The 22,500-nt window shown below is 45.6% G+C and overlaps 1 protein-coding gene across 4 annotated transcripts in view; it reads left to right on the forward strand.

Moving 5' to 3' along the window:
* Nucleotides 1-22,500, forward strand: part of pde4d (phosphodiesterase 4D, cAMP-specific) — a 109,582-nt gene that overhangs the window by 54,926 nt on the left and 32,156 nt on the right. The window contains exon 1 of one of the 4 annotated variants that reach the window (XM_062543334.1): nucleotides 7,683-7,748. The exons of 2 other annotated variants lie outside the window; for them this stretch is intronic. In XM_062543334.1, coding sequence (XP_062399318.1) covers nucleotides 7,702-7,748 — 47 coding nt within the window. In that variant the 5' untranslated portion in view covers nucleotides 7,683-7,701. Of the gene's footprint in view, nucleotides 1-7,682; nucleotides 7,749-16,577; nucleotides 16,631-22,500 lie in introns of those variants that run through there. One more of the 4 variants, XM_062543335.1, reaches the window with a different exon arrangement.

Below are 22,500 nucleotides of genomic sequence, written 5' to 3' on the forward strand. Positions count from 1 at the left end.
CCTGAGTCTCTACTTAGATCCCACGTTACAAAATGACCCAACTGGAAATAGATTAGAAAGAAAAACCCTTACCTGTTACCTGTTACCTGTTATCTGTTAGGACACTGCTTAAAAGTCCCAGTGAAATGCTCATGACGGCTGCTTGCTGGTGTTTTAATAGAATGTCCTTTTCTTGTAGCTACAAATAATTTCATATCACCATGTAGAAGGAGAATATTCCTCAATGCCATAATCCACCTTTTACATACGTTTTCCCCATACCATTGAACCACGTGGAAGAAATGTTAAGGTAACTCTATGCATTTAATAATAATGGGTAATGTATTGAGTCAGGTAATTATTGTGTACGCAGACTGGCACATTTTTCACTCTCATGACCACACCAGTTTAATTTTCTGGAATTTATGGGACACATATTTTGGGTTGACCCAGGTCATGAGGTCTCCACATTATCCAATTTCCAGGTATGATACATTTCCGTGGCAACAGACTGGCCAATCTTTTCATTGGCTCATTAGTCCAGCCTCCACAGCTGAAGGGGTCGTGGCCTCCGCAGCTGCAGAGATACAAATCTCAATGAGCCTCAATGGAGTGAGAATCAGCCAGCTTGCCCATACTGCGCCTCAATGACAGTGAATAAGCTCCATTTGCCCCACTTCTGAGTTTGTCACTTTGTGCTTCGCTGATATATCGCAGCGCCCCACACAGCTTTTATCCGTCGCACTCGCACACAGCTCTGTTATGTAATGTTGCTATTTTAAACTCCCCTTGTTTCCCAGATATCCATAAAATCAGCAATTTTCCCTCTGTCTGAGGTATCTCAAGCTGTTGGAAATTGCAACAGGTGAGATGCAGAAATATGCCATTATCTGTAATTGCATCAAACAAAACAGATTAAATTAAGAAAGACATTAAAACTGTTTGTGATTGCATTAATAGTAGTGAAGCACCATATGTGGAGTTTCTGTTGCATAGCAAATTGCTGGCATATGGCAGTAACACTGTGTTAGGCCAGGCAGACACTTAATTTATTTTTTCAGTGACATAACTGAACTCACACAAACTCACGCTACATGCTTCAAACAGACGTGATTGTTTTGCTCACATGGTACGTTCGATTGATCACACTGCAAGACTGGAGCTGGAATGTTGATTGTACAGTATCTTCTAATCGGGCATTGTGAGCCTGCTCCAACTACATGACAATTCGGGACTGACATTATTATGTCTGCTTGTTATTACTTACATTGTCAATGTACACTCAACACAGCACTGTTGTACAGTATAATCAGTTGGCATTGGCAATGTATGGCACCTCCTTCTCTCAATGTATACTCAGTTGGAAATGTATGGCAAATACTTTGCTAAAAGACCTTTAATAGATCTCATCCTTATAAAGGTTATATAATAATCAGTATGGTTTTACTAATTTTGTTACCCAGCAAACAACACCATCAACTCGTTGGTTGACTTCTGCCGTCGGCTTCTCTGTGTCATGCTAGTTTGCAGGAACAGTGTCTCTTGTTTATATATTGCATATTTCTATTGCTGCAAAACTACTTAGAATGACTTGCACAAGGTATGTGCCTGTTGGGCCCAGATACACTTTCTCGCTCTCTACACCACTTCTCACAAAGCATCTCAGCCTGCCTGGTTCTTAGTAGATTTTACTTTCTTCCCACCTCCAACATCAGAAACTAAAGTAGACATTGAAGCCAGATTTTCTTCGCTCCTGCGTTTTGAGGACATTTTTAGCCCTGGTATCATATCACTTACATCACCTTTCTAGAATCATTTTCCACCTCGCTGCGCGGAACACTGGTACTGTGTAATTTGTATCATCGCTGAAGTCTTGTGATGTTTCGGCACTGAACTCTGCCTTTTAAATGTCACTCAAGAGGCAGCGAGAGAAACACTTCTATCTGCTGCTCATCCTCTCCCTTCAATTCTTGACACTGATCCAGCCGAATCATCTCTTTGACTGTAACGGGTCATGTTTTTAAGAGCCGAAGACGGCAAATTGAGCCCACTTTGTCATATTTAGCAGTGACTTGAGTGAGCTTGAGTGATCACTTAAATTAAGGGACTGATTATTTTGACAAGCTTGAATCAACAAGGAGGTCCAGAAAATTAATGGATCCCTTGAAGGCTTTGTACATCTCTGTTATTTTTATCTTTAATTGGCATAAAAGAGGATTTAATGTCCTCCGAGTTCTCGGTCCACGTTTTTTGTGTTCATAACAGTAATGGAATGCAAACAATAGAAATACTGTCAGAAGAGAAATGTGTTTTTGCCCAAGACTTGCAATTATGCAAATTCTCTCCTGATGTGAGTTATTCATTATTTTATTTGTTTCAGCAGTGCTAGTCTCTGTAAGGAAGACATTCAGTTTGCTGTATTTCTGCCAAGAAAATTACAAATCATATGTTTGCCTTTCTAGCTGGGGGGAAACAAATACCAAAAACACATTGTGTTATTCTCTACCCTTGGTTGGGCCCCTGATAATGACAGCGTTGTCCATAGATGGGGCAGCAGTGGATATCCTGTGGAAAAAAAGGCAGGCCGTGTTTTCAAAACAACAGGGCAGTGTTCCAGGGAATGTGTTTAATTATGATGGCTGGTTTTAAACGTCTGCTGTAGAAGGTCAAGAAGCTATGGCCTTATCAAAAAACCTCAAACAGGAAAATAATGTTGTTGCAACACAGATAAAAAAAAAAGAAGTTGCAAGTCTGTTTGTCTCATTTCTGTCTGCTTATGTTTTTCCTTCTGATGAGCACTGCAGTGTGTAAGCGACAACGTCAGCGTAATATAAACCAAGACAAGTTTATTTGAAACCAACTGCACACATTTTCTTTAAAAGAAGCTCTCGACAGGAAAGTGTCTGGCTTCAACAATAACTCAGACAGGAAAAAATAGCATTCTTCCACTGTCACAAATTGTGCGGTATAGATTAAACTAGCTCGAAACCACAAATCATTGTGTTGCACATGTAAGTAGTACACATAAGCATGTCTCCTGGTTACCTGTAACCATATGCACTACAGTATATGCCTGCAATAGTTTACATGCGAATGGTGCTTCTCACTGAAACGTAGAAACAAGCTATTTGTATTTGGGATAATAAAACAAGGTGTTGACATTATTATTTATTTTATGTAATTGCTTACTGTAGCCTGGGAGCTAGACTGAATTTACCCCACCTACAACATTTAAGAGAGGGAAATTCAGTGAGAAGTCTCCATTTAGAAGTCTATCCATTGAGAAGATGTGTTCTGGCCAATCAAATCATTTGAGCGGGATTTGTGCGATTATAGTCAGATGAGCAACAGTGAAGCAGTCATCCACGTCACCTAAGCAAGCTTGATTATGTTTACAATAATGTCACTGCCACTGAAGAAGCGAGATGTTCAGGTTTCACTATCGTGTCTGTTATGCAAGATATCCGCAGCACTACCTTAAGAGATTAACAGAAAACAGCAATTAAGGCACTCAGCATTAATTTTGTGTGTGGAGTAACACGGCCGATAATCAAAACTAGGCTGGCTAGTAATTACCAGGTATGCATGACAAATAAAGCCCTTTAAGGCCACAATAATATAAGGTTGTTTGTAAAATATGGGTATACTGTATCAGGAACAGAAATGCAAGTTGGGCTGTTTCAGCTGAGTAACTATGGCAGTCGATTTTAGATATGCTTGCAAGCAAATGATGATCGTTCACACAGAGCAAACATGGCAACTTTGTGTCACCTTTGCCCAGCATTGAGCTAATGGCAGCGCGGCTCTCCCTACATTATGGCATATTTGACCTGTAAACAACAGACGCATGAATACCAAACCGTTCTCTTTTTAGGGGTGATGGTGTCCCTGTCAGCACGGCCGCATACACACACAGTCATGTAAATGAGCAACTCTACACAGCCTTTGTCTGAGCAAATTAAAAATAACTTAAAAACAACTGCTTAGACACAAATAGGTGTCGAGAGTGATCACGACACAAGGCTGGTGCAATGCAGAGGGTCTATTTTTGGATCGATGTTTCAAAGCAAAGGGGTGTGCTGTGTGTGTGTGTGTGTGTGTGTGTGTGTGTGTGTGTGTGTGTGTGTGTGTCTGTGTGTGTCTGTGTGTGTCTGTGTGTGTCTGTGTGTGTGTGTGTGTGTGTGTGTGTGTGTGTGTGTGTGTGTGTGTGTGTGTGTGTGTGCGCGTGTGCGTGTGCGTGTGTGTGTGTATGTGTGTGTGTGTGGGTAGGTGGGTGGATGGAAGCTCAGAGGGACTCTCATGAAGAAGTGATGCCGATAGGGCCTCCCCTCCATACTGTGTCTGGCTTCTGAGTGGGGCTTCTGAAGAAGACCACATGTTGTACGCAGCCACACCGCTCGTGACGCACGTGTAGACCTAGGCATTATATTTAACTCATTGCTTTGGTCAGAATGCATAATGCCAATTTAATTACCTCTTTTTTTTGTAGAAGCAATCCTAACGACAAACACAAACTCCCTCTGACAGATGGCTGAGGATATTGCCGATGGTTACAGACTATTGATGCGCTATAGCCGGCTGTCTCCACCAGCTTTAGGGAACTCTGTTAAAAGGGATAAGGATATTCAGGAAGCTACATTTTAGTTAATCACACATTCAACAGACACACATTTTTTTTAATTAGACTGTGAATTATTATGAAATGTTTTAATCCACACAATAGCATTTGACAGGTATACATTTTCCTTGCACTGGTTGTAGTTTCCCGGGATTTCTGTAACACAACAGGGAAGCACATTGATGTGACTGCGGTGGTAATAGGCCAGCTGAGAAAAGCTTGTTACATGTGAAATATAATACAAGCCTGGGAGCTAATCTTGCAGTGCTGTCAGTTTTGATTGATGGTGTTATGTTCCATCATCGATCCATATTGAATTAGTGGAACAGTTTCAGATAGCCTGTCGGTGAGACTCTGTGGTGAACATGGAAGGGGGCGAGATGGTATTTTTGTGATGCAACCTTTCTCAAGATTCTGTTGTGTAGCGGATGCTTGCCAGATGAAGGCCGGCTCTGGGCCAGATTGGCCTCAGGAACTGAACTTACAGTACAGACCACACAGAGTTATTTATGGCATTTCCCTCCCCATCATCTCACAATGACTACTGACAGCTTATCAGGGCAGGCAGTCTAGATATTACCCGCCACTGTACCTGTTATATAACACAACACACGCGCGCATACACACAACATAAGGCTATTTTTACTCTCCCTAACCTTCATGGATGGTTCTGGAAGAACAACAGGTATCCCCGTGGTTGTGTTTGATTTCTGCCACCAGAGTAGTGTACATTTCAGCTGTATTCTCTTATAAATAGACACACTCCCTCTCCGTGTTATATCATTCCGTTGCAGACATGTTCATGTGTGTGGCTAATGGACTTGTGGCAATGACTTAGCAAAAGTGTGCCGGGGCTTTGGCAGCAGAGGGGAGCATTGACGTCTGTGCAAAGCAGGATATGTGTGTGTGAGCGTCAGGATCGGATCCTGTTTTTCAGACCTCAGCCTGGCCGTGGCAGGCTGCCAAGCGATAGCCACTCCGGCTTACCCACCCTAACGAATTATCCACATCTCTCATCTCATTACAAATAAAAACACCCCACCCCCCCTCAAACTCTGACGTGTAAAGGATGTTGAATTGTTGTAATGCTTTACCCCAGCTGCGTGGATAGTATCGCAATGTCACTGTCACATTGTTGACTTCAAAGGGGTCCATTGCAACAGCGTTCTGTGAAATATCGGCTTAAACGTCTTTATGTGGGTAGTTAGTTAGCGTCACTGTGTTTGTTGTACTGGGAAGAGACTTGAGACAAGAGTCAAGCAGTTTATCATCAAAGGGACACATTTCTTCAGTGTTTATTTTTGGCCAATTAGCATAATGCAGACATGTGCAAATTGTAAGCACTGGGAGTTGACTGCAGTCCTCATACAAATATTCGTTTGGCAAGAGGACTCTCTTATTTTCTCCAAACGGATGAAGAAATGTGTGCTTGTATGCTTTTGGTTTTGCATTGAAACCAAAAGTGTAAATAGCCATCAGTGCTGTACCTACTGTGTAGCTTGTAAATAACTGTTCAACAGTTCAACAGTCCTGAAAGGAAAATGAGGTGTGTGTGTGTGTGTGTGTGTGTGTGTGTGTGTGTCTGTGTGTGTGTGTGTGTGTGTGTGTGTGTGTGTGTTTCCACTCATATGAATGCCTGCATGCCTGTCTGTGTGTACATGTGTTTCTGTGTGTGTGTGTGTGTGTGTGTGTGTGTGTGTGTGTGTGTGTGTGTGTGTGTGTGTGTGTGTGTGTGTGTGTGTGTGTGTGTGTGTGTGTGTGTGTGTGTGTGTGTGTGAGTGACTCGGCTGGCTGGGCTTTAGTTCCCTGCGGTGAGAGAAGCAGCAGCCACAGTGCTGACACGACGCTGGCCAGGGAGGACAGAGATCCACAAGCAGGAGAGCACAGAAGACAAATGCTTCCTCTGGAGCCAAATGCAAAAAACGAACGAAAACAAAACCTCATTCTCTCTCTCCTGCAGATCAGCTGTGTTCCCTCCCCCTCCTCCTCCCCCCTCACCTCCTTCTCTCACTCGCTCCCTCCTCCCTCTGGTCTGTCGCTGCGTTCTCATGTCAGAAGCTTTAGTGGCGTGAGGAGCTAAGGCGAGTGGTCCTCTCTAAGAGGATCAATAGGGTGTTGACGCGGCTCCATACTGGGACAACAGGCCGGTGTTGTGCTGTGCGCTTTACAGGGTCAGGATGTCCAAATGACTGCTCAGGAAAGTCAAGTCAGCGAGGAGAACCCTGCTTTACTTCTGTGTCCACCCTCTCCGCCTCCTCCTCCTCCTCCTCCTCCTCCTCCTCTTCCTCCCTCCCTCCCCAGTCCCCACCACCACCCCCACCACGGCTGGCCAGCCAAGGACTGCTGAGATCCAGGGGACGGAGCATGCCCTGCTGGGGCTCGCGTGAGCGCCGCTGTCCCTGCCTCTCTTCAGGTCAAGGGAAAGAGGGGGACAGCCCACAGGAAGAGCGCGAGAATATGCAGGCGGCGCGCCGCTGCTGCCGTCGACGACGTTCGTCATGAGGATGTGCAACAGCAACTTTCAAATCTTTGCCGGAAGAATTCCTCGGAAAAAGGTTAAAAAAAAGGGAAAAGCCGCAGCAGCAGCAGCGACACCGGAGCCGGCTGGATAGCCCAGGCTGATCTGACTCCTGGCTGCATGCGCGCGTCACATTGTGAGGGAAGGAACGCACCTCTGGATCTGACGAGGGTCTCTTCTCTGTGGTAGTGGCCGCTGTGTCGCCCCTCCATATGCGCTGGGTCTTAGCGGACAGTCCTCTCGCGTGTTGACTGCCGGTTCAGTAGCTTGTCTCCGAGCAGTCCTCCAGCTGGTATGTCATGACTTTTTTATGAGGGGAGCTTGGATTGCAGACTCGCAGAATGGAAATAAGGCCCTTTGGCGATGGCGAGAATGGGGTGCCATCGCAACGAATGGGCGCTTCGCCCCCAGCAACAGTACGCCGTGTTTGATCTACAGTGTGTCGTTAGCACTTGTCTGGACTCTGCTTTTTGGTGAAGGGAAAGGATTTAAATGAGGTCTTGCTGTGTGAGAGTTGGCTAGTAGAGAGACCTCAGTCGTTTGCTCAATGAAGCCTGGCCTTAGTCACGTGGGCCGTCAGGAGAGGATGATGGATTTTGGCAGCTTCCCCTTTAGGAGGCATTCCTGGATATGGTGAGTGGAGGACTAATTACAAGTTAATAGACAGGACCTTGCAAGATGTCTGTGTGTGTGTGTGTGTAGGTGTGTAGGTGTGTAGGAATGTGTGTGCGTGTAGGTGTGAAGGAATGTGTGTGTGTCAGTGTGTGTGTGCGTGTGTGCGTGTGTGTGTGTTTGTGTGTGCGCGTGTGTGTGTGTGTGTGTGTGTGTGTGTGTGTGTATGCACATATGTTTACCTGTATACAGTATGTGCAAAACATGTAAGGCTATGTCTATGTGTCCCAATCATCTGTCAACGATCTGGGAGTTTGCCTTGCCCATCAATCAATCCACAGGGAATTTATAGACCAACAACTCTGGATATTTTCTGTCGTTCATTAAATGTTAAATGCTTGAGTTGATTCATGGATGAGGGTGCTAGGCCAATCTAAATCTCTGAGGCGAGGCACAGCGCATTAATTCATTCAGAACAGAGGACTTGGCCACTGCAAATCACTCACCCGGCCTCCAGCTAACTGGACCCTAAAGCAAACTCTGCTTTGTTTTTAGAACAAATAAAACTGAAGAATCAGATCTCCTTCATATTTCGGCAAAAGTTCCTGGAATGGAATGGGCTTTGGAGTAAATGACTTTATGTAACCTCAGTTAGAAATGCAAAGTTGGCAATAATACAATTTGTCTTCATGCAGTACGGATTGAGGAGGTTCTCAAGACGTCCACTGAGCATGTGCTAAAACTCCAATAGTTACTTACTTCTTGGAACATTTGGGAGGTAGTTGCCTTCTATCATACCAGCCCACTCTTATTTAAAATAACTGCAGTGTGAATATTAAAGTGTTTCAAGTGTGTAATTTCAGATTTAGATTATCAGTTACGTCTATTAGTCATGCAATTGCTTCTTGAATTATAAAGCAATTGCATAATTAATCTAGCATAGCTATTAAAGGCAAGTATGTTCCTGACTGTTGCGTAACATTTCAAACTCCTCGCAGTTTTATTATTAGATACTGCAGCATGTGAAGTACTTCTGGTGGGTTGATGTAATCAAGCAACTGAATTAAATGTGCTGCCTTTTTGTTGTTGGGCACAAGGACGGTGTCAAACAAAATAAAAGTACTTTAAAACAGAAGGGATACCTTGTGAGCAGCCTTTCAAATTTGCCAACTGAAAACAGAGCACAGATGGATATTCAGTACGGCACAGGACTGAGAAATGGGTGGACGAGATGGACATAAATTTCACCTCAGAGCCGTGACAATCTTGGAATGGGAATAAGAGTGCTTTGTCTCTGCTTTTTCGCACCAGGGCTGAATACTTATCACCTTCTCACTGTCAGGACTAGCAAAGTGGCAATGGATTAATTGATTTAAAAAAAACAGTGATGTTACAGATAAATCAACATTCCTGTTCTGGGGCTGAACATTGGTTACTTCTTCTTTCATTATGGTGGAGATCATGTCGTCATGTCTCATGGATAAGCAACCCCCCTCATTGAGGAAAAAAAAAGATCACCTACTGTAGGGTAAAACAGCTCTTTCGAATCTAATGAGCATTGCTTTCTGGATCCAACCCTCACTCTGGTGTCACTTTCCAAGGCAGATGCACTGACACTGTTGTAGGCTATGAATTAGTGCACTATTTTTACCTCTCCTTACTCCAGTGTGTGCGTCCCCCCCCCCATACTCCTCCTCCTCCTCTCTCTCCTCCAACATAGCAGCAGATAATAGCTCCAGATAATAGCCTCCACAGTGCTTCTAGGATGCTGATTTCATTGTAATGCTTGTCACTTAACGGGCTTCTCCACTCCTCCACTCCTTCGCTCACTCTAACCCCCCCCCCCCCCCCCCCCGCTCACCGGGCGCAGATAGGAGCCCCTCTGACAGGTGCTTTTACTTTACCTGCGCTCTGCCTCCAACCCTGGAGCCCCTTCGCTGACGAGGGAGCCCCAGTGACTAGAGCCTGGGAGCAGTAGGAGGAGGAGGAGAGGAAGGAGGAGAGGAAGGAGGACGAGAAGAAGTGGTGGGAGCCAGGAGTGGTATTTGTTGGGCCTTGTCATCAGAGCTCAGTGTCTCTGGTGCTGTCAGACAGATACACTCAGATGTGTATTGGGGAATGGAGGAGGCTGTGGGGATTCTTTGGAACTGATAGAAGGCTATGACCATGGCAGCCTAATGGTCAACCCCTAGTGAATATTGAGGGGGGGTTTGAGTGTGTGCACTGAAGATTGAAGGTTGAGTGATTGAGTATCTTGTGTGATATGGACTCTTTGAAAAGCACTCTTCTCTGAGTAGTGTTAAATCAAATCAAAACATACATGCGTACCATTGCAGCAGAACCGGTCTCTCAATGCGAACAGTGAAAGAAATCTGATGATAATTCAACCTTTGTTTTCAAATTGCTTTCGAAGTCTGAGTGCTGGCTCACCTTAAAAAGGGGCCATAGTTGGCCAACGAAAGCCTTACGTAAGAAAGTTGATGATTTGTGGCCTAATTATTCTGGTTCTTTTTTTCCCAAATGCATGAATGACCCACGCCGGTGGAGTACTCGTGAAGGACTCTCTCTCTCGCAGCGGGGGATGCTTTTATATTAGTGTTCCGACGCAGCCTCGCTAATGGAATTAACAAACACTCTTCAACCCACTGAGTCAGCTTCAGCCCTGCACAGTGGTGGTGATGGTGGTAGTGTTTGTTGTGTGTGTGTGTGTGTGTGTGGGGGGGGGGGGGGGGGGGGGGGGGGATGGTGCATCCAGGGTTATCCATGGTGAACTGCTCGGCGCCGAGCCTTTATTAGTTACCCAGGTCTGCAGACACAATGATTCTGGGAGAGATGTTAGGTCAGGGAGGGAGGGAAGGAGGGATGGTGGGGTGGTGGATGGTGGATGGTGGATGGTGGGGGGTGCAGAGCACAAAGATGGAATCACACCTCTGACTTGTCGAGGCACACTAGTGTGACCCAGCCACTCTTAGAAAGGGGTTAATAAAGCACTGGGTGGGTGAGGTGCTTTGTGCCCGTAGATGGTGATCTGCTGAACAGAAGTGTCCTCAGGCACCGTATTCCGGAATCATTAATTACTGAGGATTTTAGCATGAAATAGTACTTCTTGTGCAAGTGCACATTGTTATCCGCTATACCCCCAGCACTAGGAAGGCCTGCTGAGTACATAGGAAATGCATTTTGCCTTTTAATTAATCAGTAAGGACACAGCGCCTTTTAATATGATTCGCAGCCTGAGACCAAACATTCAGCACGTCTAGTAACACCTTTTGGAGAGCAATTCATTATTAAATACAGTACTGTACATAGCATGCTGCAAACCAAGGGCAGACACAAACAAAATAAACAATCCAGAAATATCTACTCTACTACTTCTGAAAAAAAAATCTATTCAATATGCCTCTGTCACATCACCATGTGAATGACAGGCATTTGTATGCATGCTGTATATATGCATATCCCTGAGTATTGTTGGGTATAAATATGGCATCTTTCCATGCTGTATGCAGCCCCCAAATTACTTATAGACTGAAACATGAAGCATGTAGATGTTTCCACAGTGCCGTGGGATTCATTCTTCTTAGCCTATCTCTGTAGGAGGATCAGAGAGGTATTTTTAGAAACAGTATTTCCGTGACACATGCATCATGTCAAGTGTGCCATCTATAGCAAGCACCTGAAGATAATGCCATTCAATCTTGGATATCATACACGCTTAGCCAACCACCGCCACGCTCCTTGGCTTTGACGTCACACAGCAACAGAAGGAGTGGGCTCCCAAAAGAGAGAGAAGTATCTCATCAAGAGCTAATCAGGCCAAACTCTAATTCATTTGCTCCATTCCAAATGACTTCACTGAGCAAGTGAAGCTTGGGCATGGGAGGAGTGTGTGTGTGTGTGTGTGTGTGTGTGTGTGTGTGTGTGTGTGTGTGTGTGTGTGTGTGTGTGTGTGTGTGTGTGTGTGTGTGTGTGTGTGTGTGTGTGTGTGTGTGTGTGTGTGTGTGTGTGTGTGTGTGTGTGTGTGTGTGTGTGTGTGTGTGTGTGTGTGTGTGTGTGTGTGTGCGCCCACCTCACACGAGCACGGATACAGAGACACCCACTGGTGCACACACATACATTATGCACATATACACACACACACACACACACATACATGCATATGCACACACACACACAATCTCTCTCTCTCTCCTGGCAGGCGGTGATGTGTGAGGCTGGAGACCACTCTGTGAGGCTGGCCACAGCAGCATCTGCTCGGTCTTGTCTGCAGAGAAACCCCCGCCACCCTAAGCACACACACGCACACACACCCACACACAGTCATGCATGCACACATACACACACACACACACACACTGCATCCATCTTTGTCAGACACCTCACCCGCTGCTGACGCACAAGCTCTTCATTACCATCGGGCAGCGAACGGCAGGAGGGGGAGATTGGGGGGTGGGGGAGGGAGGATTCGGTGTGTGTGTGTGTGTGTGGGGGGGGGGTTCTACACCCCCTGCAGTGCTGCAAACGACACAGCCTCTATCACTCTCCCATCTATCTATCTGTGCATCTATCAATCTATCTATATCTAATGGGATCAGCCTTTGGCTCAGCCCCTTAATCTAGTTAATATGAGAATTTGTTTGATGCGGGTGTCTGTACGGTCCATCGTTCCAAGCCGCTGTTCCAAGATGACAGATCGCCACCGGCCTCGCTGTGCCGGTCCAGAAGTGTTGTTATGCAACGGATCTGTCAGCATGCCTCACCCAGACTTCTGAACGCACGTTAGCTGTGGCTCGTTTGATATGTTACACAGCAACATTCCCGTGCTGCTGGCTTGCACACAAATGAGCTTTCTTTTGCCTTCTTTGGAAGAGACGAGGTATAGAATAAATAGTCGAGCAAGAAAAACATATGGCACTGCAACGGTGTGGCACAAATCAAAGCAGCACGAACAAACACAAGTGAATGTTGTCAAGGCTCGAGATGCGCCAGTGATGTTAAAACGAACCAGTAGGTTTTTTGATCCTGTCGTCTCAGATAGAGTGACTCCTTGGAGAGTTGTCCTTCTTGATGTCCTCCTACGCTTCGTCTGGTTGTGTATTCATTTATTTATTTTTTAACTTTGAATGTGCTCATACTGTACTGTATTTCTATTCTTTATGAACACCTGCTCCTGAACACCTGGAAAAAAAAGGTGTTTTCACTAAAGTGCTGCTTAGGGGATGGAGCTTCTGAAATGCCTTATGCTTAAGGCTCACCACAGGGTGTTGCCTGAATGAGCTGCGTCATCGTCATTTGCACTCCCTCTCCATCCGGTTCACCTTTAGATTTAGTCATGAGCTATGTGAAAATCCTCATACCCTCATACTACACACATTGTATCAGTGCACACACACACACACACACACACCTATCTTTTGATACATTAAAGGTGACACCTGGTCAGACCCTCGTGTTCCCTTTCGGTCATTGGGGATACAGCTGGTGCAAACTATTCATTACTGCTGCTCCAAATCCAATGACTGTTTCAGAAAGTAATTTAACAGCGTTGGAAATCTACCTCTGCCAGGAGAGAATCCCAGAGGAATAAAGTGGATGTAATATTCAAGATGTCTACCGCTTGAGAGCTTTGAAAAAAGACAAGCACTCAGCTGTCCTGCTGTCCCTCGTGCAGTGCTCAGTGGAGAGAAATCGGCTTTTAAAACGGGTTTGAGTGATTGATACTGTAGTGTTTTTTCATCTCACGCCTCTTTAAAGAACGCTTGCCAGGAAAAGAACAGAACAAAATGGATGAATCGAATGAAAACAAAAAATAGCATCACAACGGCGAGCAAAAAGAGGCTCGTGTTACAGTGATATTTACGACATCTTTGTTTTTGTTCCTCATCGTTTCTCTTCAAAGGCCGTAGAATCACAAATGTGCGGCATGTAAGGATGTGATAGTAATCCTAAATCCTTAAATTCATCATGGAAAAGTGACCCTGCCCTAAATCTGATCAATGAACTCCATGCAGTATATCCAAACCTCTTGCATTATGAACTGTGGCTACATGAAACACGCTGTTGAATCAAAGGCTCTATACAGTGCACCGGTGCACGACTTTAGCTCGGTGAATTTCTTTGGTAATCACATGCTCACATTGAAATATCGTTGCGAGTGTTTTTTTCTCTCTCTCTTTCTCCTTGCTTTCTTTCTCTTTGGCCCTGACTGAGTCACGACTTCCTCGTCCTTGCGTCACTGTTATTCCCAAACAATGCAGCGCCTCGGTCTTGCCATTGAAGCCTTCCTGTCAGAACAAAGGGGTCGCACTCCACGATCGGGGTCACTGGAGAGACGGCAAATAAACACATTAAATCAGACAGCCGACCCAATTATGACACAAAGCCCCCTCTCCAGTGAGACCCACACATTTTTCAGCCTTGCCAAAAGGGGTTCAGAAACTCCTGGTATTTTGCATTGTTGTTTATGAGCTGCATAGTTGATTATGCTGTAATGCGTAAAGATTAAAAGATGTTGATTTAGAGGGATGTTCAAGGCTAATGTTCTTTTTCTCTCTCTTCTTTTTTAGGTAAGTTCCTCCATTGGGTCTGTGACTCTTTGAATTGCTGATGAAACTGCCGTTTTCAGGTCCTGGTAAGGTGATGTATTTTGTTTTGACCAGAGGAAAGCCTTTCTAGTCTGCCCCTCTTTTTTACCATGAAAGCCCCAAAGGAAGAGTAAGTGGCTACTCTAACTCAATAGATACCATAGATTGCAGTTGTATACAGTATGTACCGGCATTATGGATGTTCTTAGTTTAATAACATGATGGGATAATTGTTTTGAATTGTTCACTGAAGAGAAAGATAGGAGAGAGAGAGAGACAGGGAAATACAGAGAGAGTGAGAGAGAGACAAAGAGAGAGAGAGAGAGACAGGGAAATACAGAGAGAGTGAGAGAGAGAAAGACCTTTCCTCGCAGCCTCCATGGAAACCATTTGCTAACATGGAAACGTTCCAGTCATGGAAACCAACATAGTCAGAGGGAAGCATACGACAAAATGCAATGTTTACCCTAGCAACATATTACTCTGGCCCAATCATACACTCCAGGCTCTCCTGCACTGACCAATGTCAAGGCAAAAGCATTTTCTAGCAGCATCAGAAACCTTCTATGTATTGAAAGGAGAGTAAATGCCACTTCAGTGAGACACAGACATGCTCAAAACAATGCTGTACTATCTGATGCCACCCCATGGCCTGTGCCCTGTCCCTGACTTGCATGTTTGCATAATACATTCTTGGCACTATATTTGTAGTGCATGTGTTGCAATTTGTGAAAGACAAAGCCGTGCATCGGTATGAATGTAGCCTCCTGATTTGCTATGTGCTCAGAGGACTCACAGGATTTTAATCAACCTTTGCCAGTGGAGCGGTTTGATTTCTCTGACTTCATTATAACAAAAGTGTTTTTGCTTTTTTAAGTGGGCATTAGCAGTCAGAAAAAAGCAACTTGTGTTATTTAACGCTCAAATAGGTTGCGCTGATTACAAATGCAAGTCAGCAAACCATGGTGCTTTGAACCTCCGGAGTATATTTCAGAACGAGGAGGCCCATTTTCGTGCTCATGTATGCAAATGCTGGGTATTAAAAGTAAATGCATCCCAAATGCCCTCTGCGTTTAGATCGAGCAGTGTTCCGGCATTTTGATCATAGCTTTGCTTCTGGCATTCTGTTCTTTAAAAGGAATCCTCTTTGGCAGGCTGCTCAAGAGGATCTGCAAAAAGCTGATACCACTATATCTTGTGAGGGTTTTGACTTGGGATAAAACTATAATGAAGGCAAACTGTCTCGTACTCAAGGTGTTGTTCTGGGAGTGATTGTGGAAGCCATAATGTCTGCCTCCTGCTCAGCTAATGGTGCAGGCCTACTAATGCATTTGCCTGAACACACAGAAATGAATGAATGAAGAGCAAGTATCGCACAACCTTATAAAACACAGAAGAGAGAAATAGTACTGTATGTTGAGAAACTACACCGAGAGTTGAAATGGTTATTGTGGGCCCTAATTTTAAAGGTGAACTATACAAGTTTTTTTGCTAAATTTACCTTAACTGATCAGCTTCGGAGTCATTGGTATGGTTATTTGACTTATTCTGGGTTGAATGATGGCTGTCTCGCTTCCCGCTACCACCTGCGAGTGGAAAAACCACGCTTGCAAGTTTGTGCCACCGGGCCGGAACTATAGCCATTATGTTGCGTTTGAGAGCATTGAGAGGACTCAGGTGTTTTAGCTTAAGGTCGTACGCGTGGTGTTAAATTAACAAAGTGATTTTACTTAGTTGTTGCATTAGTTAGACTTAAGACTTTGCCCATCATTCAAATTAGGGCCCATTATTGTTAACGTGTTATGTAAAGAGGCTCTATAATGTGCAATTCATGGTATAGGGACAGTGCAATTTAAGTAGGATCACTCCAGTCAAAGGACTCTGTCTCTGTCATTAGAAGAATCGTATCCCAGAGTGTGTCTCGAGGACGGGCGAGGTGCTGGCAGGTCACAGTAGAGGGGGAGCCCCTGACTCACTCTAGGTCACCTCGGGGCGTCACTAAGCCCGACAACACAGACTTAACTTCCACCTCGGCCATGGCCATGAGCACGTCATAAGCTCAGCGACACCTTGCCCCCCCACGAGCCAAAGGGCCAATGAGGGAGAGCCTAAGGCGGCAGGCAAGCCGTGCTCCCCCGGGGCGGGTGGAACACACACACACACACACACACACACACACACACACACGGATTTACCACGAGTAACAACGACGGCCTGGAGAGAGGGGAAGAGAGGGAGAGTAAACATGAGGAGGAGGAACGCGTCTGTCCACTTTCTCCCCGTGAAGAAGGAGAGGACGAGGCCTGCCAGGGCCAGGAGGTATGATTGTCGTTCGTTTGCTTTTGCTGAGGAATGGATGCCTGAGAGGTGCCGAAAATGCTCTAATTAGAAAAATAGTTTTTAAGGTCTAGCTGGTGTACCACCAAGTGTCTACTGTTGTTTTTTTTATGTCTTCAAGACAAGTTTTCACTGATAATTCTAAGATGCTTGTGTATCTCAGAGAGACAGCGCAGGGTGTTGGAGGCAGCTGCAGAAATGTTTAGAGAAAATGTTTCCACATGGCGATAGATACGTCTTGTGTCTCCAGCGTCGCTGTTTTTGAAACAAACAGACTGATGTAGTGAGTATAGACTCCTTATCCTCTTAAAGGGCTTACGACTCCACCCAGCCGGCCATTGTAGTCACATGGACGCTCAGATCTGCACCATGCTTCAGCACAGACAGAGAGAATGACAGCTGCTGGCAGAGTCGTGTGCGCTAGCAGAGCCAAATTGCACCCTCTAGTGACCGTAGAAGGTATGGCATCCAGGTGAGCTCATCTGTGGTCACCCCAGCTTCATTGTCATAGCTGATTGGAACTGCAGATAAGACGGGCAGAGGCTGATGTGGGTAACAGAGCCGAGATGATAAAGCTCATCAGACGATTAATGCTGACCACAGTTAACAGCCTGTTTGACGCGACTCTGCCGAGGTTTCCCGGGCAACCCCCTTGCGCTCACCATCTCAGGTGAAGGTATGTAGCGGGGGACAAAGCTGGGTTTCTGGAAAGGCAGCTAAATACAGTCCCATTGTGAAGACCACACACACGTGCCGCATACCCCCCACTGCAGCTTCCTCTTTTTTGTGTGTTTTTCCAGCTGCACCTGGTCCCCTGCTGTAGGACAGAAACCTCTATTAATAATTGGATTTAAGCCTGACCCTGCCAGTCTGCATGGCAACAGTGAGGAGACAGTTCAGAGGGAACAAAGAGATGCGCTCTGAAGCCCTTTTCAGCAGCCTCTCTCCCTCTCTCTCTCTCTCTCTGTCTCTTTCTCTCTTTCTCTCTCCCTCTCTCTCTCTGCGCTATTTGGTGTGTTACAGCCTCGTGTAAATCACAGCTTCATCAGGTGTATTGAGTTTTCTCAACTGTGATGTCTAACTAATCGAGACATTGTTATGTAAATCCTGCATGCAGTGAGCAGCCAGTGGCAAATTAAAGCAATTAGTTTGGGGAAATTGCCTTTTTAACCCCACTGCCAACTGGGGCTTGAATTAAATGCATAGGCTACCACCACAGCTTCTGCAGTGGTGCCGAGTCTGGTGCATCGTTGAACCGACTGAACTGGATCGGGCAAACATACATACGCCAAAGCGTGTCCACCCACTCAGTCTCGCGTGTGGAGTCCATGTCTCTCTGCTGCCCCCTTGTGGATGCTAATTGAAGCGAGCGAAGGGAGATCAAGTCCAAGTAAAACAGGTGGACTCTATCAGTGCCCACCTCAGCTCTCCCATCAGCAGCCCCCACCCGACAAGAGAGAAACACTACACCAACTCAATAAAAATGGAATGAAAAGTAGCTTAGCGAAAAAAAGATGTTTTATTTGTCTAAGGAAGTCTCTCTCTCTCTCTCTCTCTCTCTCTCTCTCTCTCTCTCTCTCTCTCTCATGGAAGTACAGTAACTGGCCACCTCCAGTCCTTCCTCCTGGCCTGCAGATTGAAAAGAAAAGAAAAGAAAAGAAAAGTGCAAAGCTGGGTTCTGTTGTCCCCGTCTTTATGTAACTCACATCTGTTTTGGCAGCTGATGCTTAGGGCTCAGCCTCGGGGTCTCTGTTTGTCTTCGCGCGGCACCATTTGTCAGGTGTTACAGTGATCAGATGTTATTTCAAGCTCACGTGGCTCTTGCATGTTCGCCGCCGCGAGGGCCATATTGTCCAATCTTTCACGTTGAGGTGTTCCAAACAGCTTTTTTATCAGCTTGCTCATACATCATTATTGTGTGTACTGCTGTCAGCACAGCAGTAGCAGCGGCAGCAACAGCAGCAGCACACAAGCGCAGAGAGAGAGAGAGAGATAGAGAGAGAGAGAGAGAAAGAGTGGAGAGTGAGGCTGAGTGGAGCCTGAAAATGGCTGCCTGGCTTTTTGCTTGCTTATTAGTTTTATTTCTCAAGTGCGTCATGCTCGCTTGTGTCATTAAGCCGGGCTAATGAGGACATAAAAGCCTTCTTGAGCAGCGACGTGATTGAGGTAAATCAGCAGTAACTCACGGAGGCCGGCAGGAGCGCGGCCGCTCCCGTCCCCCCTGCCCTCGGCGTCCTACACCGGAGCGCCAGCTTCAATTATCCCACCTCTCAGGGCTGTGCGCCTAAAGTGATCTATAACGTCCAGCTGAGCCTGCTCTCTCTCTCTTGCTCTCTCTCTCTCTCTCTCTCTCTCTCTCTCCATCTGTCTCCCTCCTCCTCTTTCCCGTTTTCTCTCTTGCTTTCTCCTAATCTCGCTCTCTCTCAAAGGGTTAACTCTCTTCCCCTCTCTCACTCTCTCTCTCTCTGCCTCTCTCCTGATTTCCCTCTCTTAAATCTCTGAGCTTCTCTCCCTCTCTACCTTCTCTCTCTCTTCTTCTGTTTTCGCTCCTGTTCTCTTCTAATTCTCTCTCTCTCTCTCTCTCTCTCTCTCTCTTTCGTTCTCCACCCTCCCTGTTCATTGACTCTCACTTTCTGCTCACCACACACAGTCACTGTGAGCAGGACACTTCCCCAGTCTTTTCTCCATTAGCTAGAAGCTGGAAGACAGTCAGCTCGGTGTTGTTCGCCGTGGATGTTTGACCTCTTGACCTGGCCGTTTGCCTAGCTGCCTCTTATCAGTGTAAAATGAGCCTGCCCGTGAACTCTGACCTCTTCTCCCTGGAGAGAATCGCGCGTTACCGACACGCCTGTAGCAACGGCTCTCCATATGCCATCAACAAGCCCATCGACATCAAACCTCGGAAGAGATGGTAAAGTCCACTGTAGTGTTTGGGAGTGTTCGTTCTGACTGAGGGTTGTGAAGTTCATCTACTTTGCCTCTGTGTTTGAGACTTCCTTGTCGCCTCCTTTAAAGTTGCTTGAGGCATTTAAAGAAACGAGAGATTGTAGTGTGATTTCTTAGTGTCCATTTTTGCAGGTTATTTGTGGACATGTTGCCTGCATGCTGTAACAACTTTCCTTTCTAATTTGGCAGCTTGAATCACGATGGATGTTAGTTGAGATTAGATTTAGATCTTTAACTGCATGTCATGTCATGTCATGTCATGTGTTTAAACAGGGGTGACTCTGTAACAGGCAGCCCTTGAGAGAATTCTTTAGGGTTATACATCAGGTAGAATAACTGGCAGGCAATTCAAACGTGTGTGTGTGTGTGTGTGTGTGTGTACTGTATATGTGTGTGTGTGTGTACTGTATGTATACGTGTGTGTGTGTGTGTGTGTGTGTGTGTGTGTGTGTGTGCGTTCAAGAGGTTAGGTAAGACTGGGAACCTTCAGACGTCTTATCTGTAAGTAACCTTTTGAATGAGGGAACATGCTGCTCTCCCTAGAGTGCTTGCTAAAGGACTTTCCCTGAAATCCTAGAAATGTCAAAAGATAAATGAGTGGCATTCCAATGATAGCAGTGTGCGGATGTACATGTCCGACTGGGAATAGGAAAGAGAAAGAGAGAGGAAGAGGAGAGAAGTGATGAGGGGAGCTAAAAGATTGAGCGTTCAGTTGTACATGTACAGTATATGTGGGTGTGTGATTGTAAGTGTGTGTGTGTGTGTGTGTGTGTGTGTTGTTTGCATGGTCCAGTGAAACACAGGTGTGGGTCAATAACTACGGTACACACCGCAACGAGTGACGAATGTGAGGTCCGCAGGGGTCGGATTTATGCACGGCAACGTGGCTAACTACCACCGCTACCTCAACCTCCACCCATCAGATCAGATCCATACGTGCGCTGACTGGGAACGAGATCAAAGATCCTTCATTACTGGCAAGATACTGTAGAGCAACATAATGCATCTCTATGGAAGCAAAATTCGAACAGTTCCTGTCTACTTAAAGAGGCGTGTCACAAAGTCGTCATAGTGGGATATCGATCTCTGTCAGATTGGCGAGCAGTTCAGTTCGAATGTAACGTCACTTTCTAGGTCTGATTAAAGGGGGATTTCGCCCCCCACCCCCCTTTGCGAAAACAGAACGTGGAAATGTTTCGAACATTTGCGCCTCTCACTCCGCTTTAACTCTCTCTGACGAGATGGATGCAGGAGGATCACTCAGCGAGAGCCCAGCGCTTGTTTTTGCATCATGTGTTTATGGAGTGAACAAATAACCCAGTGTAATGAACTCCCCGCGCATCCGCCTGCGGTGTCTGTTGCCAACCTGTTGTTTATTCCGATCCAGGCAGGTGTGGAGCTTTGTTCTGTTCCCTCCTGTGGCTGAGGTGCAGTGCAGTGCGTGAGGCTTGCATTTGGATGTTGAATGAGGCATTTGGAAGCTGCACATTTCCTTGGCTCTGCCTTACATGTGCACGTTGTACATTGAATGTTGGATGTTATTGGACGGAAATGATATACGTAAGCCCTAAGTCATCCATCATCCAGACTTTCAGCATCCGCTTTTCATTTCTTGTATATAGAGAGGTGTGAAGAGACTCATTCTCTTTATATTGGTGTAGTGTAAAAGCAGTACTTCTGGTTGTGCCTTTTTATGATGTGATATGATGTGCTTTGGATTTCCATATTAAAGGCTATAATCATGCCGTTATTGTGACAGTGTGTGGTAGAGTGACAAAGAGATGGGGCCAATCATTGTCTCCAGGCCAGTGTGACAATTACCAGCTGAGCAGTGCACTGCAGCTATACAAGTCCCGCAGCAAAAAGAAAAAGTATTGGGAAACAGGGAGTCGCCCTTTCTTTTTTTTTTTTTTGCTCTTGTTTTTTGATAGCTGGCTCATGAGGCCGGCTGAGACCCCTGCTTCTCTAGCTGTCTGTCTGTAGTGCCAATGTGTGCTGACTGTGTGGGAGGTCAGTCAGTTCCTGAGCCCCAGCCATTACAGTAATCCCGAGAGGAGACCTATGTTCTTCTGTAGCCCATGCTCAATAATCATAAATTTCACCTCGTCTGATCCGCCGATCGATGCCCAGTGTCCACAAGCGGCTGTGTGTGGGCGTGCCGTGTGGTAAAAGGGAAGATGGCCCCCGCTGCACGACTTGCTGAGATACTGAGGCGTAACGTATGGAGATGAGAGCTGTCAATTGAAAGGGTTGGCCATCTGTGTGTTTTGCGTTTTTATGACCGGCTTTCTCTTAACCCTGTGTGTGTAGAGGGGATTTGAGGTAGCTCACAGACACCCTCGCAACATTGTAGATAGAGTCCGGAGTCAATGTGTGGCAGTTAAGGCAGTGACAAAGGCTGCTTGCTACATTATCGGCGCTCGGGGAATGATGTTATTTGAAATAGGTTCATCTTTTCCTCAGTGGCACTCCTGGGATGTACACTTGAGTCATATTTGCGGTCATGCGCTTAGTTCTTTTGTTTGTGGTTTCAAAAGAAAATGATAGTCCTCCTCCTATTCCCATTCCTTGCAGTGTTCCATTTGCTCCTGCTAATAAGGGGTTGTTCATATCATAGTCACGTAGATTTAAATGATACATTTACTCTAACAGCATCAGGTCTGGAAAAGCTTTTGGTAAATTGTTCTTACATCCTTAGTTGCAGACAGTGTTACTTCAACCTGGACTTTCCTAATTGCATCACTTTGGTCTTTGTCATTGCCTAACCTCCCTGATTTGATGAGTAAATCATGAGTTCCCAGACTGGTTCCCCAGAATTGTGAATTGAAATTTGAAAGGCAGACCACTTGAAAGACTTCTTGCAAAACATGACACAAAGAGGAGATCATCTGTTTTTATAGACTCTA

The sequence above is a fragment of the Sardina pilchardus genome, chromosome 8 (genome assembly GCF_963854185.1).
Source record: "Sardina pilchardus chromosome 8, fSarPil1.1, whole genome shotgun sequence".
Taxonomy (NCBI): domain Eukaryota; kingdom Metazoa; phylum Chordata; class Actinopteri; order Clupeiformes; family Clupeidae; genus Sardina; species Sardina pilchardus.